Source organism: Callithrix jacchus, chromosome 21 (assembly GCF_049354715.1).
Source record: "Callithrix jacchus isolate 240 chromosome 21, calJac240_pri, whole genome shotgun sequence".
NCBI classification, from domain to species: Eukaryota; Metazoa; Chordata; class Mammalia; order Primates; family Cebidae; genus Callithrix; species Callithrix jacchus.
The window spans coordinates 54,522,099-54,532,500 of NC_133522.1; the positions used below are offsets into that span (position 1 = coordinate 54,522,099).

The window sequence follows — 10,402 nt, forward strand, 5'->3', positions numbered from 1 at the left end:
TCCTCTGTGTTTATAACACAGGTTTCTAATTTTGAGAAATCCGGAGTTTAAAAAATTGGGGACGGCCTGGGCATAGTGGTTCACACCTGTAATCTCAGCACTTTGGGTGGCCAAGGTGGGCGGATCACTTGGGATCAGGAGTTTGAGATCAGCCTCGCCAACATGGTAAAACCCCGTCTCTACTAAAAATACAAAAATTAGCTGGGCACTGTGGTGTGCGTCTGTCATCCCAGCTACTTGAAAGGCTGATGCAGGAGAATTATTTGAACCCGGGTGGTGAAAATTGCAATGTACCTGGATCCTGCCACTGCATTCCAGCCTTGGTGACAGAGTGAGACTCCGTCTTAAGAAAAATTAAAAATTGCGGAAGAATCGGCATAGAAAGCCATTAGCTTGGCTATCTCCTGCCCTCTCTCTGGTCCCAGCTTGTGTAATCATGGCTGGGCTTGCTGTCCAAGCCTGTCATTTCAGATGACACCAAGGCCTTTTCAGGGCTAGAGAGACCTGCTGCCACCCACGGTCGGCAAGGCTGAGTGGTTTTAGGCACAGCTGGAGATGAAACTGGTGATGGGGGCAGCCCTGTCATCTTTACAGGGAACCTCACACAGCAGGTGGGCAGCAAGCTGGCCTCTCCACATCACTGAGCCATCTGCTGAGTGAGCAGGCCCATGTGACAGGTAGGAGATGCAACTCCCTGTGTCCCGTATCCTCCATGACCAGGCTAGGGTGTGGGCCAAATGCCTCCTGATGATCTTCATCACTTCAGTTTCTCAATATCAATATCGTATCTAAGGACAGACTCAGGGTCAGTGTGAGCCCCCAGAACGTCCCACAACCTCCAGCTGTCCCCACAAACCATAAAATAGCAGATTTTGGGTTGTTCTTATTCTCACCCACAATAAGAAACATATGTAAAACATTGGCCTAAAATACACGGGGCATTTAAAACACACACACAGGCTTAGCAGATGCTGGCACTGTGCCAGAGCCAGGGCGGTGACACCAGGGTGTGCCGCTTATGTTTTCCGAAAGATTCTAAGGTAAGGATAGGAGCTGGGGCTGGGGGCACTCGGAGCGGTGGCTGTTGACCACCTCATGTGGGTGTTTGGGAGTCATAACAGCTGGCCCATTTCCACCTGTCTGTTCTGGATGACCTTCAGTGTTGCAGACGCAGAAGCTTCAGAAGGTGAAATTTATTTAACGACCCATGATGTGTAGTTAATTCTTTTGTCATCTGTCCTATTTGATTTTGTTTCATTCTACTTCTTTTTTTTTTTTTTTTTGAGACAGAATCTCACAGTGTTACTCGGACTGGATGCAATGGTGCAATCTTGGCTCACCGCAGCCTCTGCCTGCTGGGTTCAAGCGGTTCTCCTGCCTCAGCCTCCCAAGTAGCTGGGATTACAGGTGCCTCCTGCCATACTTGGTTATTTATTTATTTATTTGTATTTTTGTAGAGGCGGTGTTTTACTATGTCGGCCTGGCTAGTCTGAAACTCCTGACCTCAAGAAATTTGCCTGCCTTGGCCTTCCAAAGTACTGGAATTACAGGAATGAGTCACTCTGCCTGACCTCATTCTACTTTCTCCTTGGGCCAAGCACAGTGTCCCACACCTATAATCCCAGAACTTTGGGAAGCCAAGGCAAGAGAATTGCTTGAGCCCAGGAGTTCAAGACCAGCCTGGGAAACATACTGAGACCCCTGTTTCTACAGAAAAAAAAAAATGATGTGTATATATATATATGCACGTGCACACACACACACACACACACACACACAAGTTAGCCAAGGTGGTGGCACATGTCTATAGTACCAGCTACTTGGGAGGCTGAGGTGAAAGGATCGATTGGGTCTTGGAGGTCAAGGCTGCAGCGAGCCACGATCAGGCCTGTCTGTGGGCTGTTGTGCAGGGCACAGGTGTTGACTCTTCAAGGATCCCCCAATCCCAAGGACCCTGGGGTATTCCCGAGTCCTTTTTTTGCCTGGGGCTGGGGGTGTTGGTCCCTGGGTGCTGACCCTTTCATTTGCCTGCTCTCTATCCCTGCAGCACTGATGGAAAGGAAGGAGGCTGGATGATGAGTGGCTGCCCTGGATGCCAAGCTGTTCGTGTCAGGACTGTCAGGGCTGCATGCCCTTGGCCTGCTGCAGCAGCGGGGCTGGCTGCGGACCAACTCCCTGAGGATCCCGTATGGTCTCCAGGGTAAGGCACTGCATGCCTGGCTGCGGGGAAGGTGGAGGTGGCAGGGCCTTCCCAGGTTCCTGTGGCTGTGGCTCTGTGAGCTAAAATACGCTGTCAGAACAGGATTTTCCATCAGTCATTCTGTTGGCTCTGAGTAGGACTTAGTACCTGCTCCTTAGGAAAAAAAGAAAAAAAAGGTGTGTCTGTTTAGGGGACATTCATTTATCTCTTAAGACCTCCCCACGGACAGGTTTTAATGGAGTGACGGGTGAAGCAGACCACAGGGCTGGGAGAACACGGCAGAGGCCAGGCTGGGCTTGGGCCTCCTCCTATTGGAGCCCTGGTGGAGGGCTGCCTGGCAGAGGAGGGTAGGGGTTCTTTGATCGATCCTCACAGCTCAGGCAAAGCAGCCAGCGCACCAGTGCAGCACTGGCCAGAGGCTGCAGACAGAGAGCGGCTCAGACGGCGCCTACAGGCCGGGGCCGGGCCGCACACTCCACTGCACACAGATCCTGGCTTTCAGTCACAAGGCGGGTGCCCCGGCCAGGTGGGATGTCCAGAGAGAGCACCTGAGTCTGGCAAATGGCGATCTGAGTACCCTGAGCTCATCCCCAGAGATGAACTTGCTTCCAATAGCATAGCCATATAGGAATGAATCCAGGGCTGGCACTTCAGCTTCAGTCTAATGTCTATTCATCTAGGATTGCTTCAGCCCAGGAGGCAGGGTTGCAATGAGTCAAGAATGTGCCACCATACTCCAGCCTGGGCAACAGAGTGAGATCTTATCTCTAAAATAAACAAATAATAAGTTTAAAAAAAAAAGCCAGTCACAGTGGCTCACGCTTGTAATTCCAGCACTTTGGGAGGCTGAGGCAGGCGGATCACGAGGTGAGGAGTTCAAGACCAGCCTGGCCAACATGGTGAAAACCTATCTCTATTAAAATACCAAAATTAGCCAGGTATAGTGGCGGCTGCCTGGTTCCAACTGCCCTCTTGGCAGGACTAGGAACTTCTGACCTCTCCACCATCTGGTGCTAAGAGCTTGCCCAATGCCAGGGTTGACGTCCCTCTGACTGGCTGTTGAATGTCACCTCCATAGCCTCTCTGCTGTGCCAGAGTCCCATGGCCACCCACAGGGCAGTGAATTTGAAAAAGTGCTCAGGACTCTGCACACTATGCTGTTCACAGCTGTCATTGACTACAGTGAGAGCAGGCAGGAGTGTTGGCACAGGGAAGGGGGCCGGGGCAGAGTCTAGGGTGAACCACGGCCAACACCTAGTATCCTTTCCCACTCTCTGTGCCTTCACATGGGACGCACTTGTCTGTCCCAGCACTATGTCACCCAGGGTGTTTGGTGGGGCTGCCTAATTGGCAAGTGCTGCTTGGCTCAGAGCACACTGTCAGACTCCTAGGAGGCAAGCAGGGGTCTGGCATAAACCACGTTTGTACAAACTGTTCAGATGCAGAGCGCCTCATATCACTCCTAGGATTGGTGGGAACCCTCCCCAGTCCAAGTTCCCAGACAAGCTATGAGCAGGCCATGCAGAGGCGGCTCGGGTCTGCTGTGACAACTCACTCACAATCTCCAGTGCCTGCTGCTCTATTCCTTTTCCTCCACTCCCCCCACCATCTTAATCCCAGGAAGAGGCCCTAGCTCTTTGAGGCCTGGGCTGGGCCTCTGAGCTGCCCAGAGGCCTCACGGTGGGTGTTGGCTGCCAGTTGCAGGGCCCCTGGCCACACTGAAGGACTCCTACCTGGAAGTGATGTTGTGGCCCCTGGAGGAGGTGTGGAGAGAGTGGGCAGAGGAGGCCATGTGGTGGCTACAGGCCTGGGTGCCCGGGATGCCAGGTAACCAGGGTCCCAGGCCTATCAGGTTGACCCTGGGGGCCATGAAAGGCACCCTGGAGCTGGTGAGTGAGAGCAAGGATGAGATGTGGCTGGCAGTTGAGGATGACCGAGACAGCTCTCACTGTCCCCTCCCTTTCCAGGTGGCCCACCAGATGCTGTCCAGGGCTGAGGTTAAGTTCTCATGGGCACTGAAGAGGCTCTGCAGAGCCCTGCTTGACCTGTATGGCCTCACAGCCAGGTCATGCTGGGTTTGGGGTGTTGCATGCAGCGTTCCTGCCACGTATCAGGTGCAGTGCTGAACGCTTCAACACGCTCTGACTCACTGACTACTTTGACCGCCCTACACAGAGGCTTCTTCACTCCTTATTTCACAGGAGAGAAAACTGGGGTTTCTTCCTCACTCCAGAGAGACCTCGTGAGCACAGTCCCAGTGCAGGCAGGATTTTAGGAGCTGCTGCAGAGGAGTGCAGTGGGCAAAGCTGACCCCTGCCTTCAGGAAGCTCAATTTTACTGAGAGACAGACACGAAGCCCAAGAAATCATCTACAGCAGAGTGTGCACAGTTCCTGCAGAAAGCCCGAGAGTCACCTCTTAAGCAGGCCATTCTGCTCTGTCACATTTCCTTGCTTTTGCTTTGTAATCCTCTTTTTTTTGAGATGGAGTCTTGCTCTGTCTCAGTTGTGTGATCTCAGCTCATTGCAACCTCTGCCTCCTATGTTCAAGTGATTCTCCTGCCTCAGCCCTCCGGGTTGCTGGGACTACAGGTGTGTGCAGTACTGCAACTGGCTAATGTTTTGTGTTTTTAGTAGACAGGGTTTTGCCACTCCATGCTGGTCTCAAACTCCTGATCTTCAGTCATGTAACCCCTTTGGCCTTCTAAAGTGTTGGAATTACAGGCATGAGCCACTACTCCCGACCTGTTATGTAATATTTTAAACACATAAAAGCCCTTCTTTCTTGCAGGCGGTGCAGAAGCCGGCCACAGGCTGGGTGTGGCCCACCGCTCATCGTTTACCACCACTGAGCCATACCTTAGGTGGCAAATGCTTGAGATGGAACATCGGTGAGACGGTGAGCTGGGGATCCTATGGTGTGGCCATGGCCAGCTTTGAGGAGAAGGTACAGTTCAAGCAAGAGCCACGGGGCAAGTGTGGAAAGAGAGCTCCAGGTGGGGGCTCCACTGCACAGGGACTGGGAGAGGGATGTGCCTGGCCTGTTTTTTTTTTGAGATGGAGTCTCATTCTCCGTCACCCAGGCTGGAGTGCCGTGGTGTGATCTCAGCTCACTGCAACCTCTCTCAAATTCAAGTGATTCTCCTGCCTCAGCCTGCCAAGTTGCTGGGATTACAAGCATTCACCACCATACCCGGCTAATTTTTGTATCTTTAGTAGAGATGGGATTTCACTGTATTTTCCAGGCTCGTCTCAGAATCCTGGGCTCCAGAGACTCAGTGCAGGGATTACGGGCATGAGCCACCGTGCCTGTCCTGTTTGAATAGCAAGGTGGTGGGGCTGATGCGACTGGGAGGTTCCAAGGCTAGGGGATGAGAGGAGGACTCTGGCTTCTGCGCTGACCTACGAAGGTTGTGATCACCCATTCACTTCAAAAGGCCCCTTTTGTTTCTGTGTTGAGAACACGGGGGTGGTGGATAGAAATGGGGAACCCAGTCTAGAGCAGGGGCCTGGGGACCAAATATCCTTTTCCCTCACAGCCATGATGCCCACCAGGAACCGGGCTACAGGCAAGGGGGCCGCCCCTTCTTCCATGCCGGTGGCCTTGCAGAGCATCTGGATTCTTGCTCTGCCTCTTCCTGGGATGTCTCTGCATCGGCTCTGTGTGCCTCAGTTTCCCCAGCTGTAGAATAGGGACCGGACCCACATCATGGGGAAAAGGCTCCACGTAATACAAGTTCCTGCTCCTGCCGCCTTGCGGTCAGAATGTAGGCCGAGGAAGGGAAGAGCTCCCAGGGCGGGGCTTTGGCTCGGTTGAACAATCACCTGCCTGGTTATTCGCCTACCTGGTGAGTGGAATCTCGTGGGGATACCAAAAAATGGATTTAAATGGCAGTGAGGGTGTCGAAGCTGCTTCCGGCCCCCAGCTGTAGGGCCTCTGGGCTCCCTAAAAGGTAAGCGAGTCCACCCGCCCATCCCCCTCAGTGGCCCATCAACAACAGAGCGTGCAATATTTCTCTTCTCACTCCAACCCCACATGAGCCGAGATCTCCCCGATCATTCAGATCTCACAGGCTTGACCCTACTCTACATATTGAGAAAGTTCCAGTCCTCCCCTCAACTGTAGAAATTGCCTAGACCTGTCGGTCAGGCACACTGGCTTATGCCTGTAATCTCAGCACTTTGGGCAGATCACTTGAGGTCGGGAGTTCGAGACCAGCGTAGCCAACATTGGGAAACACTGACTCTACTAAAAATTTAAAAATCAGCCAGGCATGGCAGTGAGCGCATGTAGTTCCAGCTACTCTGGAGGCTGAGAAAGGAGAATCACTTAAACCCAGGATGCAGAGGTAGCTGGGAATCGAGATCGTACCACTATACTCGAGCTTGGGAAACAGAATGAGATTCTGTCTCAAAAAAACAAAACAATTTCCTACACCTTCCAGCTCCTATTTTTTGCATCCACACACAGAGTCCCCATGCTGCCCAAGACCCAGGGGGCAGATCAGACATGACATAAGATATCTGTGTCATGAAAATAGGGCAGCTTGTTTCTGTCCCGGCGTCACCCACCATCTCCGCTGTCATGCCAGCCTCTGTGCTCCTCCAGCTCATTATGGGATTTTGTAGAACAAGGACAGCCCTCCCCAAGATGCACCCCAATGCTGTCCATGGCAGAGCTCTTCCTGCAGACCTGTGAGCTCCTCCTCTGCAGCCAAAGAAAGCACGGCTCAGCAGCTTGTCCTGCGGGTTCCCTCCAGGAACTACTCAGTGGTGGTGACGCCGCTGCTGCCTGGGGGCGATGTGGTGTGGGGGACTGGCTACCTGATGGAGGAGAAGCTGCCGTGGCCACTCCGACACCTGTCCAGGGCCAACATGCCATCCGAGTTCTACCGGCTCAGATGCCACCTGCTGCATGGTCTCTGGAGGAATGAGTCCTGCCCCGGGCTGTGCCACCCTACTCCCTGGGAGCCCCCCACCCCGTGGGCACAACAGCAGGGCCATGCAGGGGGAGGGACTGTGGGGGCACAGGGAAGCCTGCAGAGGCCTGTGGCATTACCGTGCTAGGCCCAGAGCCTATTGGACTTCACAAGGTCCTATGGAACTAGGGCTGAGGCTGTACATCCTGCTTTTCTCCAGATTATATGACCTGGCCCAGCAGTGCAGCCAAGGGCGGTGCTGGGACGATGAGCTCTGGGCTCCCGAGAAGCTTGCCTGTGGCTCAGGTGAGTCTGCTAACATCTGTGGACTCAGCTTCCTTTACTGTGAAATGCAGGTAACCACATGGCTCACTCACGTGGGTAAGGAGTATGTACGGTTCTTAATGCACGAGGGAGCCCCTCATGTCCGTGGGGGAGCCACCTTACCCAGGCTTGGCAAGTAGCGGTTTATCTGTGTGCGATTCACATGGAAGTCTACGGCTCCCTAGAAGCGTGGGTGTAGTCAGGTCTAAGCAGCACGCTGATCTTGTAAAAAAAAAAAAAAAAAAAAAGAACAGCCTGGTCTTGAAGTCCTATGCATGTGACCATGGGCTTCTCTGTGCCCCTCAGTTCTGATAGCTGATCACGGGGCCGGTAGCGCCTCCTTTGGGATGCTGGCCCTGGCCAACAGGTGTCTGGCTGTGTACGATAGATGGTGCTTTCCCACTATGGGCACGAACATCCCCAAGGCACAGCTCAGGGGCTACACTGGCTGGACTGGTCAGACCTGTTCCTTCACAGGCCATCTCTTCCCTACCCTGAACAGGGTTGGTCTGCAGGACACCAGTGTCATGTTTGAGGGAGCCGTTGGCCATCCACTTAAACGGTCAATGTTTTTTCCCCACCTGAGCAGCTTCCTTGAGATTAAATGGATGACTTGTATAATTTTTTTTTTTGAAACTAGGTCTCACTGTGTTGTCATGGTTGGAGTGCAGTGGTGCACTTTCGGCTCCCCGCACCCTTGACCACTTGGGTTCAAGTGATCCTCCTTCCCCAGCCTCGCAAAGTGCTGGGATGGCTTAGCACCACCGTGCCCGGCCGATGTGTGAATTTTAAGTGCACGATTCAGTGGCTTCCAGTTAATTCAGAGTTGTGCATGTCTTACCACAATTGTTTTTAAAAGCTACCAGTCTGCCTGCTGTGTCCATGGCTGTGCCTGCTCTGGACATCCGATGTAAACAGAAGGATGACTATGTGGCCTCTGAGCCAGGCTATGTTACTTAGCACAGCAGTTTTGTAGCGGGTCTGGGGACTCCATTCCTCGTTAGGGCTGAATCGGGCCATAGCCCTTCAGCTCACGTCATCCTGAAGCTGGTGGGGGATCACTGGGCCTCTGGCCGCCGCACCAGGGGAGGGGGACTCCTGGCCTCAGGGCAGGCTAAGCCAAGGTTCTAGGCATTGGGGTACCCATCAGGCATCGTGCTCCCACTGCGGTGGGTGGAGCTGGCTCCACTCAGCGTGCCTCTGTGGCTGCTTCTCCCCAGACCAGGCCCTGGTTGCCGGGGCCCAGCACGTGGTGACTTTTGACGGCCGGGTGTGGGACCTCAGCGTCCAGTGCAGCAGCATCCTCCTGTCCCAAGACTTTGCTCACAGCACATTCTCACGGATGCTGAGTCAGACAGGCTTGGGGCTCATGGCCCTGACCTTGGAGCTGAACCATGTGACCCTCATCTACTCCAGCCTTTAGGTGAGGAGGAGAGGCCCGAGCTTCCCCTGGAGACCTATGCCTGTGGCAGGTTGCCTGTGGGATGGCACTTTCAAGCTCGTCCCCTGGCTGTCGGTCATCCCTCCTGCCCACTTCCTCCGGTCCACAGGCCTACAGGCTGTACAACTCCTCCATGCCGCGGGATAGCCGTCCAGACCTCCGGCAGCCTTTTGCCATGAAAAGGAGGGAGGTCCCCAGGATTGAGCTGGCCAGTGAGGACGGGGTCTCCATGTCCTGTGACATGGCCACTGGCCTCTGCAGCCTCACTGTGCACCTGTGGCACCACGGTTAATCTGGGCCCTGGCAGAGTTGGCCCCACCATCAAAATCCTGTTCGGGATGCACCATTCTCAGCTTCCAGTGCAACAGGTCCCCGAGCTGTAGGCAGCCACTGTGGTTGAGAGGCTGGCAACAAGGCCCAGGCTTTCTTCCCGCATCCCTTGGATATATGGCTCCAAGGTGGAGTTGGCCTTTCTGTGGTCCCTCTGCCAAAGAACACAAAGGGCAGGCCTGGATTCTGGCCACTCGTGGTGACGATGTGGAGAGGGGATGGGGGGACACATGCTGTCCTCAGTCTCTGTGCTTTCTCTCTTTCTTCTGATGAGGGTTTGGGGCCAGAGCTCTGGGAGTCTGGGGTGGAGGGATTTTATCAATCCTTCGTGTGCCTGAGGCTCATCTCTCATCCAGGACCCCTGGGGGAGGATCAGGGGCTCTCAGGATCACCTCATCTTTCCTCCTCCCCACAGGCATATCCGCTGGCCTTCTGGACACCAGCGACAACGAAGCAGGCACTGATCTGATGTTGTCGGACGGCTCTGTGGCTCACAGCCTGGAGGAGCTCAGCCCGGCCTGGCAGGTGAGCAGGTGCACCTGCTTTTCTTCCCTCCGGCTGAGTGTCTCGAGGGCCGCTCACTGCAGAGTCCCAGGAGCGGCAGGTGGCCTGCCGGCTCTGCTGTGGTCTTTGCAGACCCAGGGTAGGGTGGAGTCTCCCGCTAAGGCCAATGTATGTGGGGGAGCCACATGGTTCAGCTGCATGCATGAGTCTTGCGTCTGTCCCACCAGGTGGATGGTGACTGCAGGGCCACCGAGAAGCCTGAGCCGACCTGCCCAGGACAGAGCCCCGCCCGCCGGGCCTTCTTCCAGGACCCCTCATCCAGCTTGGGGAACTGCTTCCGGGTGGTGAGTGAGAGCCTGTGCCCTGGAGCACAGCAAGCTCTTTCCCCAATCTACCCTGGGGATTGGCATGGAGCAGAGGCCTAGGCTAGAGACAGTGACTGGGTGGCCCTGATTTCAGATGGAGCCTGCACCATTCCTTAGCCTTTGTGTGCAGGACTCCTGTGGCACCTGGGAGCTCCAGCCTGCCTGCACTCTGGCAGCCACCTATATCGACCTCTGTGCCTGCAGCTTCGTGTCCCTGACCCTCCTCCACAATGCGGTAAAGTGTCCCATCTGGCGGGCACTCTGCCCCCTGTCTGGCATCTGCCTTCCAGCCAGAGGGAAAACCTCTCTCTCTCTCTCTCT

At 54.6% G+C, this 10,402-nt stretch overlaps 1 protein-coding gene across 3 annotated transcripts in view; it reads left to right on the forward strand.

The window, feature by feature from the left end:
• The first annotated feature begins 4,861 nt into the window (after positions 1-4,861).
• LOC144580687 (uncharacterized) overlaps positions 4,862-10,402 on the forward strand; it is an 8,342-nt gene continuing 2,801 nt past the window's right edge. The window contains exons 1-4 of one of the 3 annotated variants that reach the window (XR_013530678.1): positions 4,862-7,423; positions 8,662-8,864; positions 9,628-9,737; positions 9,944-10,402. The exon at positions 9,944-10,402 is cut by the window's right edge and continues 2,486 nt beyond it. Coding sequence is in view for 2 of the 3 variants with exons in the window: in XM_078358750.1 (XP_078214876.1) it covers positions 7,114-7,423; positions 9,628-9,737; positions 9,944-10,141 (618 nt within the window). In the remaining variant the exon portion in view is untranslated. The remainder of the gene's footprint in view (positions 7,424-8,661; positions 8,865-9,627; positions 9,738-9,943) is intronic. The other 2 variants (XM_078358751.1, XM_078358750.1) reach the window with 2 other exon arrangements.